This window comes from Rhipicephalus microplus, chromosome X, assembly GCF_043290135.1.
Source record: "Rhipicephalus microplus isolate Deutch F79 chromosome X, USDA_Rmic, whole genome shotgun sequence".
NCBI classification, from domain to species: domain Eukaryota; kingdom Metazoa; phylum Arthropoda; class Arachnida; order Ixodida; family Ixodidae; genus Rhipicephalus; species Rhipicephalus microplus.
In genome coordinates, this window is record NC_134710.1 from 141,655,199 (window position 1) to 141,681,626 (window position 26,428).

Sequence of the window (26,428 nt, forward strand, 5' to 3'; positions counted from 1 at the left end):
CTGATGCACTTGTCATTGGCTTTGAGTAGATAGAACCATGTCTTGCTGTTCTTCCTTCATGAATGTTTAATGGTTTGTTTGAAAAAAAAAAATGCCTTGGTCTATTAAAATGGCACGAGCATTGACTTACCTTGTTCCTTTCATCCTTTCCTTCGTGTTACTGATAGAAATATTTATTTTTGTGGCTGTTTTATTGGTAGGTGACAAGTAATTTGGAGGGTTCGGATAAACTTCGACAAAGTAACTCTTCTCTTGATGAAGATGCCTTCCAGCAAGGTGGGTTTAAGTATATCTGGCTTCATTCTTTGAAAGTGCTAGAAATAGCCTGCAAAAGTATAGTAAAAGAAAAAAGTAAAAAAGTACTGATTTTATAGAAAAAAGTTAAGGTATACTCGAAAATCCAGATAACTCGTGAACTGTCGTTGTGTGCTGTTACAGAAACATATGAATAGTTCCATTGTCTTGACAATAAGGTTTTTGTGCAAATTAACAAGTATCACTTACTGGATAATGAAATCTTCCCCCCCACCCCTTTTTTAACCTACAATGCAGTTGAGCTAATGACAAATCATTGCTAAGCATTTGTAGTGGTTTGGGTTTTGATCCTTGGAATACAAAGCTCCTGTTCCTTGCCCCCCTGTTCTGTTATGTGTGCTGTTTGTTGCATTGAATACAAGCTAACAGAACTTCGAACTTACATAATAAGCTCCTTTGGCTTGATGAATTGGTTCTTTAAAAGCTTGCAAGGTGGAAGAACCTTGATTTATCTATGCACACGGAGGAGGCATTTTTCTTCTGGTTTGGAGCATTCTTTCTTAGAAACCCATGTGGGACTTTCAGCTTTGTGCTACATTTAGCTGGATTTCTGTTTTCACTTCTTCGGCTCTGTCGATAGTGGGACTTTATTGTTTTCTTGCAGAACAAAACTCAATGATTTCACAACCGTGTAAAAACAACAGGTACCTACAAATGTTCTATCTGGCATCATTCATTTCAGCTTGTCTGCAATCTTTAGGCAGCCATATGTTATTGCATATTTTACCTGTAGCACTCATTGTACATATTGCTCACCGGTGTGTGCAGTTGTGGGTTTGTTATCATAGTTATATTTCAACATGAGATCAAGTGTGGCATACTGGTAGATCCACGTTATCCGGGATTACCCCTCATGCCACCTGCCTACGAGGTGCACACGTGTTTGCAATGTGCATGCATTATAAGTGCGGTTGTAGCATAGCATTATTAATTCGTGATATGATAGCTTGACTCTCTTTTTTGTTGGTAAACAGAACCACAGGGCATCATGCTGCTGTGCTTATGCTTTGAGTGAAATAAGTTATTGCCCCTGTCAAGTGCAATTTGTCTAATCACGCACTCTGTTGGCAAATGAGCAGTCTCTGCATATGAATATATTTTCAGTGTATCTTTAATCGAACACGTTGTGGAGGCTTGTTAAAAATTACTAAGATGTTTTAGGTGCCCATAAAATGTTGTCTGTACATCTTGTTTGCCCTTGAAAGTTTGTTGCAGTGAAAAATTATATACATATATATATTTGGTGTTAAAAATTTCAAGGTAGCTTTGCATACACAAGCATTCATCAAGAAGTGGTGGTCCAACTGCACCAGTTGTGCCGTTTTCTACAATCGCATCTCTCTGTGTCGTACTGTGGCAATTCAAGTTCAGGTTGTGCCTCTTGTAGTAGAGTTCACTATTTTGCTAGCATAAATGGCAGTGGAGCGTTTCTTGCCTAGTCATTGGTGTAGCCAGAGAGGTAAATGGGAAAAAAAAAGGGAGGGGGGGGGGTCTTGAAAAAAATCGAAAAAATTGCTGGCTTTTCCTCTGTGCGTCATCAGTAGCTTTTCCATTATTGCTACAGAAGCCCACTTTTCCTCTTGTTAGACCAGTGAGCTTTTTTCTAATTATAATCGGCCTAACCAAGGTGTGTATGTTATCTCCATTATTCACAGCTTGACATGTTTGCGGTAATCTGGAAGCTCGTCGCTCCTGAAGGGAATTAGTGGTAATACACAGACAAGCATTTATTTTTTTTACGAGCCACTTATGATAATATAATGTGGCATGCACCTACCTGCCAACTCTTCTGATTTTCTCGTAAAATGTACGAATTTTGACCATGCTTTCGATTTTACGAATCCTGCCTAAACGTTTATGAAAAATATTTCATTTTCGATAAAAAAAATTGTAAAACAGCTTGGCCTCTGCGATTGACTACGGCGCATTACCGTACCTAGTCGCAGAGGCCACAAAAACGGCATTGTGCTATATTCCGCCACCAAGAGAGAACAACATGTGTTGGTGTTGTCATCTTTTACACTTGCCAAGTCTTCCGCATTGTCTGGGAGATTGTGCGGAAGACTTCCAGATTTTGACCGTTTTTTCCCTTTGTACGGTAGCCATGAAAATATCCCGGAAATCAAAATTTGTCTGCGAGATCTGGCCGCATTGACAAAAAAATGCAGGTTACTCCGTTCGAGGCTTTCTGTGAGCCGACCGTATTTTATTATAAATGAATTTCAGAGGCATTCATATAAACATACAGTAGAGTCTCAGTGATGGCCCGCGGCAGATTCGAATTCCAGCCAAATTCATGTGTCCATTAAGTCAAAATTCAAGAGCTCCGAACACTTTTCCTAATCGCGGCGTGTGATATGAACTTTAGTACCGAAACCGTCGAACGAAGGCCGATTGAGAGCAGCGTGCTCGAAGCTTCGAAAGTATGCGTGCAACCAGCCATGCAACCAGTGCGTGTCGCAACGGCAGCCACACGCACTGTAGAAGACAGTGCATGTGGCTGTCGTTGCCACAACCGCTATGGACGAAACCGTAGTTGCTTGACACGATCATGTATGGCGACGACGTTGAGAGAACTTCGAAAGTGTGCGTGCGGCCAACGCTTGACCTGTCAAAGCAATGCTGCTTTCCTCAAACTCTGTGGACAAAACCACGGCAGTTGTGATCATAGATAGCATAAAATGGCTTAGTAGAAAAGTTTAGACCGCACCACAAGGGCTCACTGCGAGCCCTTGTGGTGCGGTTGCTGTTACTGCGCATGCGTCGTAGCTGGAACTGCCGTTCATGCCCCGCCCACAGAAAATCGAAAACCCCACCCCCTTTCTTTATCGAGGGTTTCACGAATTTTTCTGTAGCCAGGTTGGCAGGTATGCATGCACCAGACTTGAGGTTTTCGTTTTAGGCACTGTACTCTGTAAATAGTGTTTTCACATTGTGGGGTCTCGGCGAGGCGAACGAGCGCATCGCCACGCCACGCTCTTGGAGTGAACGGACACAGCAGACGTGGTTGGTACAAAGCACCCAACATACATACATTTATTAACTAATTTAGACGACGATATCGTCTGCCGAATGATACATAAATTTTGATTAACACGCTACCATACAAACAGCATAACGCAATGACACACTAAACATACAATAACATGATAAACACACACTAACACACCCAACACACTAACATACCCAAGGCGGCGTCGCCAACCCCTGACTTTCCACGTGAGACCCCGGCGCGAAGCCCGCGGTGCCGAGCACCGGGGACCCACGCTACAGACAACCGTTCGCGGCAGCCGCCACGCGCAGAAAAGGCTCGCTCAACGCTCACCCACCACCAAGGCCTGCCTTCCGCCAGGGACCACCGCCGGCGCTACCACTCTACCAACCGTGGTACTCAAAGCTAACACAACGCCATCTATCGCCTGGCGGTGGTCACCACCGAAACAAAGCCTTGGGGCGAGACACGTGCGCCACGCGGAGTAGACAACTTTACAAGGGGGGTGTCAGCACCCCTACAACATAAACTAAGGTTTGGATGTGCTATAGGTTGATATTTCACAAAAAATAATTTTCCATGTCATTTGTGCTGTGCAAAGTGCACTGTGCGAGATATTGTAACACAAAGCCTAAATGTCCGGGTTGCATGTGCCCAGACTATTGCTCACACGCATCGAAGCGCTCGGTACATGTCTTGATTGCAAAACTTATGAAATGCAGTGGAAAACCTGTGTGCGTAGAAACTGAGCCATGAGGGACATTGATGTGCGAGAGCCACAATTGATGCGGGACTGCGCTCACATGTCTAATATAAAATGCTGTTTGATCAGCAAATGTTGTCAAATGTCAAAAGTAGTTGAATATATCAATCTCAGCCTGCAAAGCTTTTAAACTGATTCCCATCAACTTGTTACAAGCTCTGTGGGATAGCATGCTCAATGCGGCCACAGTGTGTTTGCAAATAAAATTAAACCTGCTTATAATGAACCGCCATATAACGAATTCCTCGGTATAATGAAGTTTTTATATTCTCCACTTTCGCTCCATAAAAGCACATGTATTTGCGATCTCTATGTAACAAAGCAACGGCGGGAGACAACCTTGATATAAAGAATTTTTCCCACGGATAATCTAGGAATTTTGCCCCAGTTTTTGTCATTTTGGTATGAGCACGCATCTTCCACAGGTGCTGCGTCTTCTGTGGCATGCATCTTTTGCGGGTGCGCGAAGGAGTGGCGGCGCGCACGACCCGCTCGTGGCCCCGGTGAAAACCAGCTGAAAGTGAGCGCTTGTTATTGCTCGCGGGCGGGCACAAGGCGGGCCTGTACCCCACCAGCCGGCGTTGCCACTGTTTTGCCACCGCAGGTGCAAGCGCATACGTCACCCCCCCCCTCCCCTCCAAACCAAAAAGCTTAAAAAAAAAAAAAAACTAATTTTGCGTTGGCAGGGCCACGCTTTTAGTTAGCATCATATATGTGTGGTCGCGTTGCATATGGAGGGGGTTTTACAGAGTAGTTTTTCGCAGTGTCCGCCTTGTTTTCTCTTCATTTTTGACGCCGTGTGCACGTGCGTGGTTTCACTACGTGCGCATGGTGTGGCCCCGATGACGTTCAGCGTGCTTTGTTTTCCTCTCTCTTTTTTTTAATGCAGACAACCGTGTCGTCACTGCAGGAGGGATGTCAGATTAGGCGCTGATAGAAACTCTCCATCAGTGCCTAATCTACGAAAGCTAGGAGTCTGCAAGTTCGTAGCTCTCTCTATTAATCAATTAGCTCTGGCAACAACACGATGTGTTGAATTCAATGCAGTGAACGCGATTGCAAAGAATTCTAATGTTATATGAAGTCTCCTACAAAATGCCGGTGTGAGCAAATACGGCCACTCCAGGGAGAAGTGCTCTTTTCACACTCTGTCTTCGCGTTGAAAGCAGACTAATGCTTGCCGAGATAGCACGTGCGCCAGCTATCACGACTGCCCTTACGGCCTTAAAATCAAAGTTCGTTGTTACTACTCGAGCCACCCCCCCCCCCCTCCCCCCTTCTCACAGCTTGTTTTTTTCATGCACGTTCAAGAAAGGTGGTTTCGTTTCTGTTTGAGCATTTGACAGCAATTCTAACACGCGAGGGATGTTATCTTAAGTGCCTTCCAAGAGATAGAGATGGGCCGACTCATTTAATCTCTGCATCAGCAGCATTCATGCACTTTCAACCCCTTGCGAAAGTTACGATGCGCGGGGGCATGCTGTCAATTTGAACTTGTTATGGAACATGGCGGCGACGGCTAAAACCTGCCGAGAGTGTCCATATAATCGCAATAGCGCAATTTTTTACTGCTAAAAAGTGTTTCGGGCTAGCTCTGCCTTCAGTCCCCTTTTAATGTGTGTGTTTATTTTCCAAATTTTTGTTCTGAACCTGCAAATAACGAAATCCTCCTTATAACTATTTTTCGAGAATTCATCAATTTCAATATATTGAGGTTCAACTGTAGAGCAGTGACAAGTGGGCTCTGCTGCTGCGTGGGTTTTTTGCTGCTCACATACTATGGAAGTACAGATATGTTGCTCTGTGGCCTTGTTAAATCTCAATTTCAATGCCAAATTATTATTCTAAGTTGATGAGAAGTATAAATTAATGGGAAATTAACAATATGTAGTTGGATTAGTTTTCAACAGTCTCGGGACTCTAATGCTTTCTTTGTAGAACCCAGCTTAAGAACTGCTGCCAGAAGTGGATCCAAGGGTGGTGTGGGACTGTTAATGTGGTCACCCCCACCTTTTTTTTTTCTTTTTTTTTTGAAAGCATGTCCAGAATGGTCTTTGACCCCGGTCAGAGAAACTGCAAGGGCTCACCTTATCACTTATGCTTCACCACAATGTACATGTTGCAGTGAAACCGGTGTTGTTTCATGTGAACAGCCTTATTAATGGCTCTCTGATTATTGGTCTTGTCTCTTTGTTTCTACCAGAGCAGAATTTTCTTTTTCTATACTGTTCAGCATATGCTTTAAAAAGTTGCAGAATTACTGTTGTACAATGTAATAAGATCTTGAACTCCATTTTGTAGTCTCCAAAGCTACTCCGAAATAGTTTCTTCTGCTCTGAATTTGTTTCAAAACTACTTTTTTTATGCTCGGAAAATTGCTTCATATCCTAAATTGGTTGAACCACCACTGATCAAAAATAAACAATTGGCTTGCTGTATGTTGAAATGTTCTACAGTTGCCTATAGATATTAAGATTTTCAGAAGCAAACTTAATTTGTTGTATGCATAGTCAGATAATCTAATTATGCAACTAAACTGTCTTATAGGCTCGTTTGTTTGTTAGCCAGAAAGTGTAGCAAAGACTTTTGTATTACAGTTAGTACATTGTTGTTTAGAATTTCGGTTTGCTGAAGTGCTATGGCTTTCTATGTATGCCTTGTATGTTTTGTGCAGTTACAAGCAATTGTAATATTGAGACAGGTAGCTGTATTTGATATTTCTATGCCATCATTTTTTTAGGGGAAGAAGTTATTTCATGTGAGGAGGCACCAAGAGAAAAATGTGTGCAGCATCCTTTATTGAGCAGCGGTGACTCATCACCTCCGACCTTGGAACCACAGGTGACCAATCGCTTAGTTAGTGGTTTGCCATGGGGATCATGTGCCATTGAGTTATTGTAGGGGTGTGTGAAATATTCAAAATTTTAAATATGAATTAGATTTTGTTGTTTGGTTCTGTTCACTCAAAGAATTTACTATTCAAACTTGTCAAACATTTATTTCATTTAGAATATCTAGAATGACAACAGCCAGCAAATTTATGCAAGGAGAAGTTCAGATGCAGATGTAATGCAAAGGGTTATCAAATCGATTGTGAAGCGGAACTGAAAAAGATGTGACGAGAACCTGGTGAATGTGGTGCACAGGGACAGCAGCATGGATTGAAATGTAAAAAATTAGGGCTAAGTAATGCTCACGCTTTTTTTTAGTGCCTATAGTTTGTCCTACAAGTGAAATTTGGTCTCACACACTTACGTCAGTGGGCCATCAGGAGTGCCGCAGATAAAACCTTCTTTTTATTAATTCATATTTTTCATGAAAATTGCTAAATATGTTTTAAGAATCCTAATACTCTTTAAACTTAGTGTAGGGACAATCTATATTTTAGAAAACAATTAGACAAGTATGCTGTGTCCCATTAGGAGGTAGTATATTTGGAAACACAGGGTTTAAATTAAATAGGACGTGTCGTGGTGCCTCAATGGTTAGGGCCTAAACCACCCAGAGTTTGACATTTAGTTGTGGTGTTACAGTTGTGCACGAGTCAACAAACATGTCGTCTAGAGAATTTTCCCAAACGGTGCCATAATAGCGGTGTTACATGTGTTTGATGATCCTTGAAAGGTTTTGGCTCGATTTGCTCCTTCTTTTACTATTGCAGAACACTGTCGGGATAGTTGGCTATTCATGATATCACAAAGAGTAAGCATTGAAAATTGACAAGCAACACACACAAAAAAAGAACAGACAGAGGACTGGTGTTTCACTATGCTTCTTTCACTATGCTCCGTTAGTCAGCTCGTCCCTCCTCTTGGCTGAGGGTGTCTCCTTATCGTACGAGGAGAAAGAGCAGTGACCAGACAAACAGGCTCTTTTTGTGGATGACATCACCAGATGCGAAAGTTGATGTTACATCCAATGCTGGGGTTACAGAAAGGTCTGTAGAGGAGCAGGGAGTGCTTCTTGCAATTTGAGGCACTGCAGCATTTGGCATTGTTGATTGTCATGGCATTATCAACTCTATGCACGTGCCTACTTGATATGGTAAAAATTACCGAAGGTGTTTAGGGGCTTCTCAGTGGTTATGGCATTGTGCTGTCAAGGCCAGAGTGCTTGATTCCAATCCACGATGGCTTTCAGTGGTGGCAAAGTGTAGCGATAGCGCTTCGATAGTTATGGCATTGTGCTGCTAAGCACAGAGTGTTCGATTCCCAGCCATAGTGGCTTTAAGTGGTGGTTAAGTGTAACAATGGCCCTTCACTGGCTAGGGCATTGTGCTGCTAAGCACAGGGTGTTTGATGCCCAGCCACAGTGGCTTTAAGTTTCAGAGGTGGTAAAGTGCGACTGTTTTATTTAGATTTAGGTGTGCATGAAAGAATCATGCAGTCAAAGTTAATCTGAAGTAGTTGCCCCTACAGCATGCCTTGTAATCGTCATTGAATTTCTCGCGTTCAACCTGAGAGAACAAAACGACGAGCATGCCAGCAAGCCCGTGAGCTCGTTTGAAAAAGACGAAAAGTCGCCCTTTTTTACATTCTGAGCTCATGCGGATGCTGATAAAGGTCTCTCTGTGTTCTTGAGTCCGTCTCGACTGTTCAGTTGGCCACATATTTTACAATTGTAGGCCCGTGTGCTCAGATTTGGGTGCACGTTAAAGAACCCCAGGTGGTCTAAATTTCCGGAGCCCTCCACTACGGCGTCTCTCATAATCATATAGTGGTTTTGGGACGTTAAACCCCACATATCAATCAATTATTTTACAATTGTACCCTTGTTCTGGCGCGGATAACCCCATAATCTTAATTTTTTTTTTAACAGATTGGATAGATTGCCTGCTAGGACCGGTGGTTGTGAAAATATTAATCTTCATGGACTGATGTTTATGCATTTCACTCGAAGTTCCTTTTTTAAATTACGTTATGCTATAGAATATGTAAAAGCACTAGTTTAGCTACAGCTCAAAAGTGTTAATATGTGGCTACCAAAAGTAAAACATTTTCATGTTATGTGCAGATTACTTGCATTCCTTAGGGAGGATTTTTTGCACGCAAACAAAAAATTTTGGAGCAAAGGAACAAAAGTAATACCTGTATTTATGCGCATAATTTGCACCCTCTCATAATTTGTGCACCCCAAATATTTTGCCATCTTTTCTGAAAAAAAATATTTACTCGCATATTTCGCACTCCCCGACCCGCTCGAGCCAGCTCGCTGGCGCGCCCCTTCGGAAATTTCGATGCTTCGGCCAAGTTGGCACCTCCCTGAGCAGACAGGCGCAATCAAACAGGCTGCGAGTGCGAAGTCCCTTCTTTTGAGGACTTCTCCCAAACTAGGGTCCCTAGAATATCTCACCCGAACTCAAACCTGTTGACGGTTCGCCGGAACTGCTTGAGCGTTTGCCTCCACCTATCTCCCCAACTCTACGGCTGTGAGAATGGCGACCCTGCACGTTCGCGGCTCGCGTCCCCACTGCACGGATCACTTTCTGCATTGGAGGTGTCTGAGGGCCTGTCGCGCCAACTGTTCCCCTTGTTCTCTGCGACCGCGCTGCAACGCATGCTTAGTCGACATCTGAACTTTAGGTTTCGCCATCTCGCTGACTCGTTTTGACGGTTTCCTTGTGATGTGTTGACAGTAATTATATATACGGCGAAATTGGAGCTCGCTGTTGTAATTTTTGTCAAAGAAAACGGGAGGCGTGCTGCCGCAAAGCACTTCAAGGGGACGTAGTTCAACGTGACGATCGGTGCGATCGGTAGGCAAGAAAGCAGAAGAGTGCGCGCTTGCTAATGCAAGTTTCCTCCCAATGAAGGAGGCCTTTTCAATTATGTGGGGTTGCGTAGTTCTTCTGGTGTCGCCATGTCATGGGACCTAGTTTCTCCCAGCATTGTCGAAAGAGCTTCAAGGAGATGGGTCGTTTGAATGTGCTCGGCAGAACAGAGGGCGATGCGCTTCGGGAGGGTGGTGGCAGCGGCCGCAACGATGATTTCCAATCGGACTTCGTGATGAGTGGTTCCCGCTAGACCGCACGTGACCGAATCTGAATGGTTTAAGTATGTGCTAATTCTTTCAAAATAACAAGTACCTTTTGTTTGTGATCCAATTTATTTTTTCTTTTATTTAAAAATGTATATACTGTGCGTTAGGAGTGTGGCACAATATTTCGTACGCGCTCACGAAACCCCTGCGTAATTTGCTCACCCCCTTCTGGGGGCCCCAATTTCACAAAAAAAAGTGTGTAAATTATGTGAGTGAATACGGTATTGGACAGAAGTGTGGTTAATAGTGCCAGTTATGACTCCATCATAAAGAACAGCACATAAAATCTAGATGAAGCACACAGGCTTTGTATATATTTGTGTCCCTTTCCCATTAAAAACTCAGTTGAAACTTGGTGCTTGTGTGTGCATTCAAACGTGTTCGTGCACTGTGTAAAAACAAAATGTAGTGTGTAAATGCCTAATGTGGTTGCAATAGATTCTGCAAGGGGTGAAGCTGATCTATATGGTAAAAAAAAAATGCTAGAAACCAATACAAAACTTTTCTGCACTTGTTAGTGGAAGTGTATCTCGGCTGTGGCGGCTCATTGTCAAGTGACAAATGCACTTACGGGCTATGTAGGCCACGTTCTGATATGAAAAATGGAGAAGCACTTGCATACTTAGACTTAGGTGTACCATGAAACCACTGGGTTTCAATGTGAAAGGCACCCTGCCACACTTTTCAAAGTAATTATTAAGTGGCTTCATTAAAAGATTTCACACTTCGCAAATGGACTGCCATAAAAATATTTAGAATCCATCTAGTATGATTGGAGTTATTGGTGTTTGTTGCACACTTCAAGCGCTTTCTTCTTTTGTACCAGTATGTGGGCCGAAAGCTACACAGAGAGAAATGACAAGAGGCAGAGAAGCTGCATTCGTGTTATGACCTTGAGCTCCTTCCTTGCTCTTTGAATTTCTTCAAACAAGGAACTTACATTCACTGTGAACTCATGCGCATGCATGTGACGGTGTCTTGTGGCAGTCGCAGTAAATATGCTGCTCACAATGCTCTTTATATTTATGGCATCGTTTGCCGAGAGAAGAACCAGCAATTTCCAGCTGATTTTGAGAAATAATTGTGAATTCTAGGCTGTCTACTGCACTATAATGCTGAGCTTGTGTGCTGTGTGCTCTTAGGTGCCTCGACCACCAATCAGCAGCATTTTCGGACCATGCTGAAAAAGCATTGCAGGGCCCTTCTAATCCAGAGTCCCTATTACAACGTGCGCCATGATTACAGTCGAACCTCTTTATAAGAGGCACTGATGTAACAGACAAATGGGTATGATAGACACCAGTGTACCTGCATTAAAATAGAGATTGGTAAAAAAATGCATATGTGGTAGCCTGCTTATAAGAGGCACCATATATAGGAGACAAAAATTGCTCCCCGGAGCATTCCTCTTATAAAAGGGTTAAACTCTATTAATGAGACAGAAGCTTATGGAAAGATGGCAGCTTGAAGTGTGAAATTATGCAATAGAAAGTTTTCTTTGAGCAAAGGTTTTATAAAGAAGACTTGTCTTTGTTGAAGACAAGTCCTTTTGTTCAAACGTTCTTTGTGACATTTCCTTTCGAACGATCTTTCTTATAGCTCCCATCTTGGTTACTACTAAAACTTTAAGTAAATATTGTCTACAACAATGCCTAGACAATGTTTAAAATTTAACTTTATGTATGAGAACAGAAAGATTTTACGGGTCTCTAATGAGGGGCCTTACTTTGAGAGGCCCATAGTGCGGGGCCTTAATTACTGTAAAACATTGTGTTTTGCCAGGTATCAATTCTAATGTGTTGCATCTCCTCTTCTTTTTGTGCCTACAGCTAGTTGAAGAAAAGGGTTGGCAGAGGAAGCCTGGTACTCGGCTAGGCAGCTGTCTCACACAGAGTGATCGGGCTCGCCTTTGTGTTTTTGTACAAGAATTTTGCAGCCAAGCCTTGGTTCCTTATGTTGAGGAACAAATGCGGATCCTGAATGACCAGGTACTTGTCGTTACCTGCTGGGTGTTTCCCCGGAAAACTGAGCTAAGCATGGCTAGTCAATTTCTTAATTTTATTTGAATATTTTATATATTGTTGCCCAATGAGCGCAAAGAAGAGATCCACTATTGGTTTTGCTGTAAAAATGTTTTTCGAAGTACAATGACTCAATAATGACAGAAAGGTGGAGTGTCATGCTTAGCTGCCCTGCTGTTTTTTTTAATTTGGCAATGAATTACACAAATTAAAATAAAGCTATGTACCGCAAATTTTTTGAGCTAAATATAGATGTACTTGTGCTTACGTCCAACTATATTTAAAATCTCTGCGTAGTGTAGATTTTTCTATAAATACTCAAATTTGTCCTAAAAACAAGAAAATGTTTTTTTGCCTAGCTTGCAGGCCTTTATTTCATAAAAGGCCTCTGACAGAGTGGTAAAAATTGTGCGTTACTTTCTCAGCATGCTTATTTATAAAACCGTCAAAGTTTATGTTAATACCACTTTCAATCAAAAGATACAACTACGCTAACTTCAAGAAAACAGCATGCAAGAAAAACTTCTGACGACGATTAAAAAAAACATTTGTGATATTGCCACAGAGACTGTTTACAATATCCGACATTATGGAAAATCAGTGTCCACAGTCTTGTGTGCACTCTTGCTTGGGGCCGCACGACTCATGCCTCTTGTTCACAGGCACGAGCCAGTGTGGGTTGGAGCTGCGAAAAAGAAGGTGCGTGGGCAAAGGAACAGTTTTTGTTTTTGAAACGCTCTAGCGGACTCTTCCATCTTTTCGCACATAATTTTCAGGGCACAAGTTCGCCCATAATAAACTAGTTTTTGACTTTTCCTCTCTTGCACCCGTTACATTCTGGTGGACGGTGCTGGGTATGATTGGAAGCCCCCTTGGCGCAAGAGAGCGAAGCCCCGATCCTCAACGATTGGAACTTGGCGAACTGACTCCGATACACCAGCGTTCAAGCCGCCGCCTCCGAGGAAAGCCGCCTGAATTCGCACCCCTCCCCAGCGATCCAGCAACACAAGCAGCGTCCACAGACAACGGAACGATGGCTTACCAGATGACATCATCGGAACTTATTCTGTCCCCACCGTGCTTGCCTGAGCCCTTCCACGGTGACACCTTCGAGGATGTGGAGGATTGGTTAGAACACTTCGAGCGGGTTGCGAAAACCAACGGCTGGGATGAAGCAAGGAAACTGCGTCGCGTGTACTTCGCATTGGAGGATGCAGCGAGGACGTGGTATAAAAACCACAAAGCGTTCATACCGACATGGGAAGAATTCAGACGACAAATAGTAGCTACATATGCCAGCACTGATCGTCGGGAGAAGGCGGAGAACGCTCTACAGTCCAGAAACCAGCGCACGAACGAAAGCGTTGGCATGTATATTGAGGACATGTCCCGCCTTTTCAAGCGCGCTGACCCGAACATGAACGAAGAGAAAAAGCTGCGTCACTTGATGCGAGGTGTCAAACAGGAGTTATTTGCCGGTTTGGTATGCAACCCACCTCGTACAGTTGCTGAATTTCGCAACGAAGCCACCTCCATTGAGCCGGCATTGCAGCAGCGCTCCCGTCACTACAATCATGAAACGAGTAGTGTTCCTGCGGATGTCCTCTCAGCAAACCTGGGAAGCAACAGCGAAGCATTGAGGGAAATGGTGCGATCCATTGTGAAGGAAGAGCTCCAGAAGCTGCTGCCCCGACAAGTCACAACGCCAGTTTCGTCTCTGACTACCATGATCAGAGATGAAGTTCGCCATGCCATTCTTCAAGCCGAACCCGAGGCGCAACCTGTTCGACTTGAACAGCAATTGCAGGAACGCCCCGTACCTACTTACGCCGATGCCGTACGCCAGCCCTTCGTGCATACTGCTTCGTTTGCAGCTCCCAGTGGCTACCGACCGGCTTCGCGTGGCTCAAACTATCCAGCTAACTCGAGGCCCCGAAAAAGCGACGTGTGGCGCACACCCGACAGGACGCCTCTCTGTTTCTCTGTTTTCACTGCTGCGAAGCTGGACACCTGTACAGAATGTGCCCATATCGACGAGTTGGTCTTCGTGGGTTTTGTCCAAACGCGCCATGCCCCCGATATGGCGAAAGACCCGTTGAAATTGAAGATTACTTGTCCGGCCATCTGTTTCCAACTGCCGGTTTCCAGCATCAGCCTAGATCACCAGCGCCTGCTCGCTATCGATCGCCAAGTCCTCGACGATTTAGTTCATCTTCTCCACCTTCAACCTCAACACACCGTCGTTCAAGCAGTCCCCACCAGGAAAACTGAAGCCAGCGACCTATGGAGGCAAGGCCGCTTATGTCCGACCAACTGAAGATGCTCTGTCAAGGTCCCAGTGCAGCAACGACGAGCGGAACCCTACAACTAGGTTAGGTAAAAACAAAATTTCTTCAGACTTACGCGTTACCGTAGACGGGTGTGAATTTACCGTTTTAGTTGACACAGGTGCTGATTATTCGGTTGTCAGTTACGCTGCCGCAAAGGATTTAAAGAAAGTCCTGACGCCTTGGAGTGGACCCCAGATACGCACGGCTGGGGGTCATCTCGTCACACCTGTGGAAAGATGTACCGCACGAATCGGAATTCAAGGCGCTACTTACGTTGCTGACTTTGTCGTACTTCCGGAATGCTCCAGAGATTTAATACTCGGAATGGATTTTCTGCTAGCAAATGGAACTGTAATCGACCTGCAGAATTCTAGTGTCTCTTTTTCGACCAAACTGGCCATAGACACAAATGAGCCAGAATACACTGCATTACGTGTTATAGATTGTGATGTTACTGTGCCGCCACGATGCAGCATAATAGTCGGTGTAAGAAATGAAGCATTCGTTGATTCCGAAGGTATAGCGGATGTAAACATCGAACTACTGCTCAAGAAAGGCATTTGTGTAGCTCGAGGCATTATTCAATTACGTGGTGGATGTGCCGATGTATTGCTCACGAATTTCGGAAACGAAATTTAGCACGTTGCAAAGGACACTGCTATCACCTTCCTGCATGGTTTTTAAACAGTGACGGACTTATGTGGTCTGGTGTCTGGGCTACCTACTTCGGAACCTCCGCCCGATGTCGTGGCAAGAGTTGCAATCAGCAAAAATCTATTCCCATCCGAGAAGAAAATCATTCAAGACCTCCTAAGAGACTTCACCGGATGTTTCTCTACCTCGTCAAAAGTACGGCGGACCCAGGTTGTTAAACACCGAATAATAACAGATGAAGCTACAAGGCCGGTACACCAAAATCCGTACAGAGTATCACCAAAGGAACGCGAGATCATAAAGAGCCAAGGGAAAGAGATGCTGGAGGATGATGTCATAGAGCCATCCAATAGTCCGTGGGCGTCGCCTGTAGTCCTTGTGAGGAAAAAGGACAACACGCTGAGATTTGATTACAGAAAGCTGAACAGCGTGACCAAGCGGGATGTCTACCCTTTGCCGCGTATTGATGATACGTTGGATCGGCTACGGCACGCAAGGTATTTCTCTTCATTGGATTTAAAAAGCGGTTATTGGCAAATTGAAGTGGACGAAAGGGACCGTGAAAAGACTGCTTTCGTTACCCCGGATGGTCTGTATGAGTTTAAAGCACTCCCATTCAGCCTGTGTCCAGCGCATGATGGACAGCGTCCTTTCAGGCCTCAAATGGCAGTCGTGCTTAGTCTACCTGGACGACGTTGTGGTGTTTTCAGCAACGTTTGAACAGCATGTAGAGTGACTACGTTCGGTACTTCAGGCTATCTAGTCAGCCGGCTTGACGATTAAACCGGAAAAATGCCAGTTTGGATTCGAGAAGCTTCGTTTCCTCGGTCATGTAATCAGCGCTCAAGGTGTTCGACCGGACCCGGAGAAGACTGTGTCCGTGGGGCTGTTTCCTAAGCCAAAAGACAAGAAGGAGGTACGCCGATTTTTGGGTTCATGTGCTTATTATAGGCGGTTTGTGAAAGATTTCGCGAAAATTGCCGAACCTTTAACAAGACTCACAAGAGAGGACGGGGCATTTATTTGGTGCACCGAACAAGACAGTGCCTTCAACGAACTAAAGAAACGTTTGCAAGCTCCACGTATTCTGGCCCACTTTGACGAAACCACAGATACGGAAGTTCATACAGATGCCAGCAATCTTGGCCTAGGTGCGGTTCTGGTGCAATGGCAGAATAGAGAAGAGAAAGTAATAGTATATGCTAGTCGCACTCTCTCAAAAGCGGAAAGAAACTACTCTGCAACAGAAAAAGAGTGCTTGGCAGTCATATGGGTGATCAGCAAGTTCAGGCCATACCTTTACGGCAGGCCGTTCCGTGCCGTCAGCGACTACCACTCACTTTGTTGGCTGGCGAGCTTAAAAGACCCATCGGGACGGCTTGCGAGATGGAGTCTCAGGCTCCAAGAGTATGACATTACGGTCGTATATACGTCTGGCAGAAAGCATGATGATGCTGACTGCTTATCACGTTCACCAGTCCACTCGACTCTTTCAGAAGAAGAGGACTTCCCAATTCTTTGTGTGATAAAAACCTCAGAAATCGCCGAACATCAACGGGCTGACATAGAACTGCTCCCATTAATAAAGTATCTCGAAGGGCACGACGAACAAGTTCCTCGCGTATTTAAGAGAGGGTTATCCTCATTCTGCCTGCGAGATAATGCACTTTACTAGAGGAATTTTGAACACAACAAGGAGAAGTTCTTACTGGTTGTACCATCAGCCATGAGGCATGAAGTCTTAGAAGCCTGCTATGATGAACCGTCTGCGGGTCACTTGGGCGCAAGTCGAACTTTCGCCAAAATTCATCAGAAATACTACTGGCCCAAGTTGCTAGCGTCCGTGAAGCATTACGTCAAGACATGTCGCGAGTGTCAAAGGCGAAAAACACCACCCCTCAAGACTGCCGGTCTTCTCAAGCCTATAGAGCCACCTGCGACTCCATTTCAACAGGTTGGAATGGACCTCCTCGGACCATTTCCAATGTCCTCATCAGGAAAAAGGTGGATAATAGTTGCGACTGACTATTTGACACGATACGCTGAAACCGGCTGCCTTGAGCGAGGAACGGCAACGGAAGTCGCGAAGTTTTTCGTTCAGAATATTGTTCTTCGCCATGGAGCCCCACTCGTCGTGATTACCGATCGAGGAGCAGCGTTCACGGCTGATTTGATGCAGTCCTTAATGACAATGACTAGCACCAGCCATAGGAGGACCACTGCATACCATCCCCAAACCAACGGGTTGACAGAACGCCTGAACCGCACCATCGCTGACATGCTGTCGATGTACGTTGACATTGAGCATAAATTGTGGCACGAAATCTTGCCATACGCAACTTTCGCCTACAATACGGCAGTGCAGGAGACCATCCGCGTCACACCATTTCAGCTGGTCTACGGTCGCACTGTCACTACGACACTAGATGCCATGTTGCCAGTAGACAACGACAATTACGAGCCATATGAACTTGACGACTTTTTGCAAAGGGCTGAAGAAGCACGCCAGTTGGCACGACATCGAATACATCAACAGCAAAACAAGGACGCAAGGCACTACAACCTGCGCCGCAGAAAAGTTCAGTACAACCCAGGAGAGCGAGTGTGGATATGGACACCACTCCGACGCCGTGGCCTATCAGAAAAGCTTCTTTGTCGATACTTTGGCCCCTATAAGGTTCTCCAACGAATTAGTGACCTAAACTACGAAGTCATCGCCGATGGACACATCTGTTCAAAGCGGCAAAACAGCGCAGAAGTCGTACACGTCGTTCGTATGAAGCCCTATTATGAGAGCGAATGAAAGCGCTCCCTTTTTCTGTTTGCCTCCCTCCATCACGCATCGAGACGATGCGTATTTCGAAGGGGGACTAATGCCACAGAGACTGTTTACAATATCCGACATTATGAAAAATCAGTGTCCACAGTCTTGTGCGCACTCTTGCTTGGGGCCGCACGACTCATGCCTCTTGTTCACAGGCATGAGCCAGTGTGGGTTGGAGCTGCGAAGAAGAAGAAGGTGCGTGGGCAGAGGAACAGTTTTTGTTTTTGAAACGCTCTAGCGGACTCTTCCATCTTTTCGCACATAATTTTCAGGGCACAAGTTCGCCCATAATAAACTAGTTTTTGACTTTTCCTCTCCTGCACCCGTTACAATATGTTTATATTTTCCCCCCTTATTTACTGCACATCAGCTTTCACAATCAACAAAAACATGTTTCATTATATGGTTTCACTTGCAGTTACCGCCCATCAGAAAATGTCCTTGTGCAAGGGTAAGCAACGGTAGATCGAACTTCCTGCCCGCTAAGTATGGAATGCAGTTCTACATTTCTGTTTCTTAAAAAGCAAACAGTACTGAAATAGCTCTGGACTGCACTGAGGGCAACAATTTCGAAATGATTTGGTCACAGAAGCAGCCATGAGTCCGAGATTACCGAGCAAGCAAGCACGCATAGTCCATTTTCCACTGTGAAGAGGCCCGTCGAATAAAGCCTTTGTGCAAGACTGAGCACATGTGGGTCTAAAGATTGTATAAAATTTGTGATTGTGTATGGCTTTTCAATTTGGCATGATATTGTATTGAGTAATTACGTTCTGCCGCTGCAAATGAGCAGTGATAAACATGGTAGCGAATGATTAGAAATTAGTGTTGTACGCATGGGGTTCATTGAGGCACTGCGGCATCAAGCTGTGGGTAACTCAGTGAAAATTTTGTGTCTTTGAAATGAGCTTTTTGTGCTTCAAAAGGTAGTCTGCACAATAATTGTGCTAGGAGCTATATTTTGCTGCCGTGAAACGTACAGTAGCAAAGGGAAGCATGAGCACTATCGGAGTCAAACGAAGTGTGAGCAGCGGACTGTGCGCACGGCTAGTACAAGTTGTCTGCTGCTGGAGATAGGCGGGTGCACCCTGTTGTCTATAGTTTGGCATTTGTTCCCTTCTGATTTGACTCCTGGAGCACCACCTTTATGGACTTCACTGAGATCAATTAATTCATGCTGCGGAATTTCTTTAGCTAAAGCTGCTGCCACTTGCATGCGGGAAGTGAGCGCTCGCAGCTTCCTGACAAGAGTGCTCAGGAGCTTCCAACCGAAAGAACCCAGTCAAACTGCAACTTCCATGTCGATGCTTCGAAGTGTTTCTTGTACAGGCGCCAAATGTGGTCGGGGAACTTGAGCTACAGACAGCGAATCTGCTACCTAGACCGATTGCCTCTGTTGACGTGCCAAGCACGTGCGTTGGATCGGTAACCTGGGGGCACTTTCGTTTAAATGTAAAATTACGTATTGTATACATGCTTTTGTTCTCATTTACTTTAGACACACAACAAGCGCAAACAATGTCTGCTATGTCTGCAATGTTAACAGTGCGTGGCTGCTATGCGAGCAAAGGGCAGATAAAATATCTATGCTCCAATTCCGATGCGTGGAAGTTATTTCTGGCTGTATCGCAACCTATCATCTGAGGACGCAAAAACGAGCCTTCTTTGCCCCGGAACACCCCACAGTTCGCGGAATTGAATCCCGGCTGGGGCGGCTGCATTTCTGATGAAGGCGAAAATGTTATAGGCCAGTGTGCTCAGATTTGCGCGCACGTTAAAGAACCTCAGGTGGTCGAAATTTCCGAAGCCCTGCACTACGGCGTCTCTCATAATCATAAGGTAGTTTTGGAACATTAAACCCCACATATATCAATCAATCAATTCATGCTTGCTTGCTCATTAATCCCGCACTCATGGCCGCTCCTGTTGCCAAACCATTTCGGAATGGACGTCCTCAGTGCTGTCAACAGCTATTTCAGTGGTGCTTGCCTTTTAATAAACGGAAGTATAGGCCTGCATTCCATACTTAGTGGGCAGGAAGTCTGATCTACCGCTGCCTATTCTTGCGCAAGGGCATTTTTCGACAGGCCGCAAGAGCAAGCGATACCATGTAATGCAACATGTTTTTTTTATTGTGAAAGCTGATGTGAAGGGGAATTAAGGGGGGGAACGTATAAAATATATCAGATCTGTTTCCTTTAAGTTATCGTCAGAGTGCGTGCTCTTTTCTCGCTTGCTTTTTCCTTGAAGTTTGCGCGATTATATCTTTTTTTTTAAGTGTTAATAATAAGGCTTTCGCAGTTTCATGAATAAGCATGCTGAGAAAGTAATTCGAAATTTTTACCGCTCTGTCACAGGCCTTTTTTAAAATAAAGGCCCGTAAATTAGGCAATAAAAAAACATTTTCTAGTTTTTAGGACAAATTTGAGAGTTTTTTTAGAAAAATGTACGCTATGCAGAGATTCGAAATATAATTGAACGTAAGCACAAGTACTTCTATATTTAGCTAAAAAAATTTGTGGTACGTAGCTTTATTATAATTTGTGTAATTCATTGCCAAATTTAAAAAAAAAAACAGCAAGGCACATAAGCGTGGCACTCTACCTTTTCTTCATTATTGATTTACTGTGCTTCGAAAAAAAATTTTTATAGCAAAACTAATTGCAGATCTCTTCTTTCCACTGATCAGGCAATGAAATATAAAATTTGGAAGAAATTTTAAGAGATCGACCAGCCATGCTTGGTTCGAGCTTATGTAGAATCACCCTACTATAAAATATAATGGGCTGCTTTTTCGTGTACTTCTTTATCTTATGAATTAAACTGCTAATATACACTATGTGTAGGCTTGAGCATGTCTTGTTTTTATTCTTTGCAGATTTGCCATATTTTATTTTGGTTTTATTTTTTAATCTCTGTTCAGTGAATGTGACTGTGATTTGGCATCTGGGCAATATACAAATCAAAGGAACAGCTGCTAAACTCGTTCACAGTTGTGAAACTGAAGCACTCGTGCATAGCTTCATCACTGTGTATGTGGGTGCATGCAAGAAAACGCTATGGCAGTGCCCGTTTAAAAAAGAGAGAGTGAGAGAGAGGAATAAGTTTCTCATAACCCTTGATGTCATTGCCACCAAAAAAAATCAATATTCATGATTCCTAAAGGAAAAAAAATTGCAGCCACAGTAGCATCGTTCGTATATAGCAGCATTGTTTATATATACCAGCATGTGCCTGTATGCAGCTGAAATCGCATCCTTGTGAGCAATAGATGAGATAGTATCAAGTGGTCGCCTTTTGAGAAATTATAAACCAGGTAGACGTGAGTTATTGCGAGCGCAACAAATGGAAACCATCTGCAAAACAAATGTAAACTTACTGCCATATGCCCATGCACACGTAAATGTGCCCCTAAGTTCCCCTGAGTAAACTTATTAAAAAGGGGTGATTCATGCAGAGCTTTCCAAATGATAGCACAGCACATCATCATACAAAATGAGTAATAACACAACGCATTATCATACAAATTGAACCATCATTTAATGTTGCTAAAACAGATTTAAAGTCTTGATGCCTGGTCAGACTAAGCGCCAAAGTGCTGGTGGTGAATTACTAGTTAGTGCTTAAAGGAGGTATGATCACAAGGTGTGGTACATAATAAACTGCACACTATAATTTACCTGCAAATATTGTGTTGCTTATGTTGGTAATGGCTGCTGTCAATAACACTTTCTTAAAAAATTTATTGCGACGAACTCTTTAGAAGTGAAAGAAAACAAGTTATTATAGCCATCTGTGACTTGATCATTGGAGCAGTATGGGGTCATTGGGATGTGGCTTCCTTGGGTATTGCATATCTGTATTTTTAAAATCTCTTTACTAATGTTATAATCTTGAAGTCAATCAGACAAAGCCATTATTCATTTGCTTATGCAACTTTCTGTTTTGTTTCATGGCAGGGTTTGCGCTGAAGATATCCTTCCATGTTGATTAAAAAATTTAACTTAATTGAAGGTATAAAACCTTGCTTTGTTCATTTTTTGAAGGTGACAAACAAGAAAGGGATCCATAGATCGTTTATGAGCATGAAGAAGTTATTTGCTGGAAGCAAGACAACGCCTCAGGGGCCCCACGCATCAGTCAACTCGGTTGTGTAAGGCCCTTGCTTTTTTTGCGTAATAGAGATATTTAAGCTGTTGCAAATATCCTCTTGACCCATGATGTAGTCTGTATTTATATAAGCTTTAGGGAAACATCCAGAAGATAGATTGTGCCTATTTTTTAAAATTTTCTGTTAAAGGTGTGAAAAAAACAACTCAGTTTTATCACAAGGCTGAAGCAATGATTGCAGTAGTAACAAATTGGAATGTTATGCGAAGAAGGCTAGCAGTAGGGGTGTGTTAATATTGGAATATTTCAAATAACAAATCGAATAGTGTTGTATTTGATTTGGTTCTTGACTCGAATAGTTTATATTTCGAAACATTTGAAATACCGAGTATGTTTCGAATAGTTTTTGAACAATCAGTACCAACAGGGGAACCCCAAAATAACAAAATTTTGGAACAGTTAGAGGTCATTGTTGTTTTAATACTTAAAGTGACCTACTTGCAGCACAAGCTCTTACGAGACTACTGACACTATATTGATTGCTAGATACATAAACGTGTTTCTTTTTGCTCACTTTGTGTAGACCGCTTATAACATAAGTCACCGAAATTGCCAATAACTGCACTATAAGCAATACCGCACTATAACTAAAACGGCGATTTTTAAGGTCCTCTTATATGTAGAACATTTGGGCTGCGCAGCCACGCGTATGCGACAATCGCGCAATGCTGCGGGAGCTTTTGTAGTCCATTTATAAACATAATGGGTTACCTGTTTGTGCACATCCCAGGCCCTATCATTTCAAACGGCCTTCACGTGAAGCAGACGAAATTCAAAGCGGATTCACGAAATGCCTTTAATTACATTCCCTACGGACGAAAAAATGCCGTTATTTTAGTTTGCCGCCGCTTCTTGATGGCTGTAGCTATCACTTCGTCCTCAGCACTTCGTCGGTTAACTTGTTTTGTGGCGCAAAACTCTTTCAGTTTTTTCATGTACTCCAGTGCCTCCTTGCACGTCAGGTCTGGAATATAATCCTCGTAAGGCATGGACTCGAGCGCAGCCTCATCATCGTCACCTTGGATCGCTGCGACGATTTCTTGATCGGTTGCAGCCTTTTCGCATATGTCTGCAACGTCATCGATGTCGCCAAAAAAGTCTTCAAAAGTGTCGGTTTCTGACACAACGCAGTTATTGACCAAATCGGACCACACCTAGTCCACGCTCACTGGTTCGTTGTTGTCAGCTGGCAAATCGGTAGAGTGATCACGGGAGAAACTTGCTTTTTGAAACCATTTTTTTATTGTAGACGGCTGCACTTGCCTCCATGAGGCTGTTATCATGTAAATAGCTGCTCTCAAATCCACTTTGAGACGTTCCTTCTGCTGCAAGTTTAGCAGAACTTTCTTGCATATGAACTTCTTGTACAGAGCCTTCACAGTTGCTATGACACCTTGATCAAGCGGCTGGCTCTTCATGGTGGTGTTGGATGGCAGAAACTTCTTGTTCACAGCCGTTAGCTTTGGGTGCACGTTGTGAGCGGTGCAATTATCCAATAAGATAACAATGCTGTGCTTTTGCATCACCATCTCCTCGTCAAATTTTTGCAGCCATTCTCTGAACAAGTCTTGGGTCATTCAAGCCTTGCCGTTGGCTTTGCATGTCATGGGAAAATGCTCTGCCTTCCGGAAGCAACCTGGCCGCGCATACTTCCCAATGACAAGCAAGCGGGGCTTGTCTGACCCATCTAAGTTGGCACAGAACAAAACTGTCACCTGCTCCTTCGATGCCTTACGTCCAGTGCAGGGCTCCCCTCTCAATGAAAGTTTACGGCTTAGCAATAAGTTGTAGAAAAGTCCAGCTTCGTCGGTGTTGCAGATGTTGCGGGCCGCATGGGCCAGAAACATACTCTACGCGTTCATGTTCAGCCACGTTTGAACTGCGGAGTCGTCAACTTCGCCACTTTTGCCAGAAATAACCTTACAACTTATTCCATGGCGATCCTTAAAATGCTGGATCCAGCCATTTAAGGGGTTAAAGTCATCGTGCCCCAAAAGATTAGCGAAGCACTTGGCCTTTCTTTGCAGAATGGGCCCATCAATCGGCACGTTTTGAGCCCGCATTTCTTTAAACCAACGGAATAAGCCAGTGTCAACGTCCTCGTACTTCAATGTGCGCGTTCTTTTTCTGGATTATGCAGCAGAATTCACGTCCAGCTGTTGTCGCACCTTGTCTCAGTTTTTCCAAATTGCTGACACGGTGGTATCCGCGATACCATATTTTGCAGCCACAGCAGCTTTCTTGATGCCCTTTTCAACTTCTTTCACTATGGCGACCTTTGTTTCCAGCGAAACAGCTTGCCGTTTTCTGATGCCTGCAGATGTGGACGAAGCTATCAAAGCACGTGGTCACTTAGGAGGCCTAGCAACCGATCACACACACAACACGACATAGCGAGGCAAGCGAGGCTTACAGGCTGACTAAGCGTGCCGCCGACCGTCCGTTCGATCGGTTTGACAACACACGCTGTTGTGGCGGTGCTGCCATCTAACCTAAAATGCTACAAACACAAGGACACTGATTGGCAAAGAAAATTCCACGCGGTTTCGAATAGCCCAATAAGAGTGCTCCGTGCAAGCACAGAGAGAGCTACGCGTGTGTCTTCACTGCACCTGCTTTTTACTCTTCCGCTCGTTCACTCAGCGCGCCTGTCTTGCTCCGTGCAATGACCTCGGCTCTCTCTCTCTCTTTCTCACCCGCTTTTCTCAGGGCACCCACTGCACCTCGTTGAGACGGGCGTTCGCCGTGACGGTTGTTTATAGGCATCTGCACTGTAACCGGTAATCACCTCCCGCGACTGTACTATGAGCGATATGTGTATTCATAGGGTTCTATGGGAGAATTAATGAAAGTCTGAAGTGACCATACTATATCCGGTCCCGCACTATAAGCGGTTATGTTATAAGTAGTCTATACTGTAATAACTGAAGATGGACACTGATTGCTTTCGTCTTCATGACTAATAACAGACGCGAGTGCTGCGTTTTTGTAAATTGTTCTTGCAGATGTAAATTTGAATGCTGATATTAACATGCGGTTGGTGCGCGGGCTACGTTGTGATGACAGGCTTATATGCTTCATTATATATTTAGCTGTATTCATGGCGTTTGGTTGTAAATTATTTAGTTTGTGTGTCCCAAATTCATTTAAAACAAAGCGACAATGTCTCGCATTGATAACTTTTGTGAATGCTTTATGTTAACCGACAGTTACGAAATATTGTGAAGGCTCTAGTGCCTGTTGTATACGAGTTTACTAGGCTTGTGCGAACAGTGAACTTTAGGTTTGAAGCGAATTGGAAGTGAATAGTGATTTTGACTGAATAATTTCAAATCGAATTTGAATGGTATGTATGGCATGAAAAAAGGGAATATTTATCATGACCTACCTGCACAATATTTCTTTTGAATTGAAACAGGGGCTCTATGCAAATGTCTTTTTTTTTTTCGTTCAAAGGTAGTCGAAACAACCTTGAGTAGCAGTTTCGGTAGGATGCGAGTGATAACCTGTAAGATACTTAACGTTTTAAGATTTATTATACAGTAGACTCTCAGTAAATAGAACCTGAAAAGACCGGGAAAGTGTGTTCTATTTAACAGGCGTTCTGTTTATCAAGAGGTGTACATGGGTGCAGAATACAAGCCCAAAATCAAGCATTGTAGAGGCAATAGTTCCGTTTAAGCAATAGTTACGTTTAACAGATTTCTGTTTACTGAGAGTCTACTGTACTTGGAGCATATAAGCCATCATAACAAGCTTAGTAAAATGAAGAATTGATTTGAGGGTAACATGTTCTTTTAAAAGGGCCCTGCAATACTTTTTCAAGTAGCCATGGAGCCAGTAAACATGCTTGTCGCCTCACAAATTCAACACCTCAAAGTTTCTAGAATCAGCCCAGTACGAGTGGAGTTTCAAAAATTTGTCGCACGCTGTCGCATTCTTTCTTCTCGTCTCGACGAAATAGCTGGAAGCCAAGCAGGGAGGAATGGCACGGCTAAAGACAATACGTCACACCGACCTCATGACCTTGAGCACCTTTTTTTTTTCTTAGAACACGTGGCTTTTTAGTGCGATTGCGCACATACTCATGGAGAAGCGGTGACCCCAGTAACGATGAGCGCGCCATGCTCAAATCAGCCAATGGCTGTGACAAGAGCCGTATATTTCTTCTTGGCTGTGACAAGTGATTTTTGAGCTTGTAGTGTCATTTGCCGATGGAAGATAGCAATTTTCAGCTGTGAAAATTTATTGTGAATTACAGGCTGCGTGCTGCACTATAATATTTGCCTCGGGTGTTCTCGGTAGCCTTGACTACCGATC

At 43.8% G+C, this 26,428-nt stretch overlaps 1 protein-coding gene across 3 annotated transcripts in view; it reads left to right on the top strand.

The window, feature by feature from the left end:
- Positions 1-26,428, top strand: part of l(3)76BDm (trafficking protein particle complex subunit 8 homolog l(3)76BDm) — a 223,669-nt gene that overhangs the window by 32,539 nt on the left and 164,702 nt on the right. For all 3 annotated transcript variants that reach the window (XM_075877897.1, XM_075877898.1, XM_075877899.1), the window contains exons 6-9: positions 201-276; positions 6,811-6,911; positions 11,939-12,097; positions 21,985-22,091. In XM_075877897.1, coding sequence (XP_075734012.1) covers positions 201-276; positions 6,811-6,911; positions 11,939-12,097; positions 21,985-22,091 — 443 coding nt within the window. The remainder of the gene's footprint in view (positions 1-200; positions 277-6,810; positions 6,912-11,938; positions 12,098-21,984; positions 22,092-26,428) is intronic.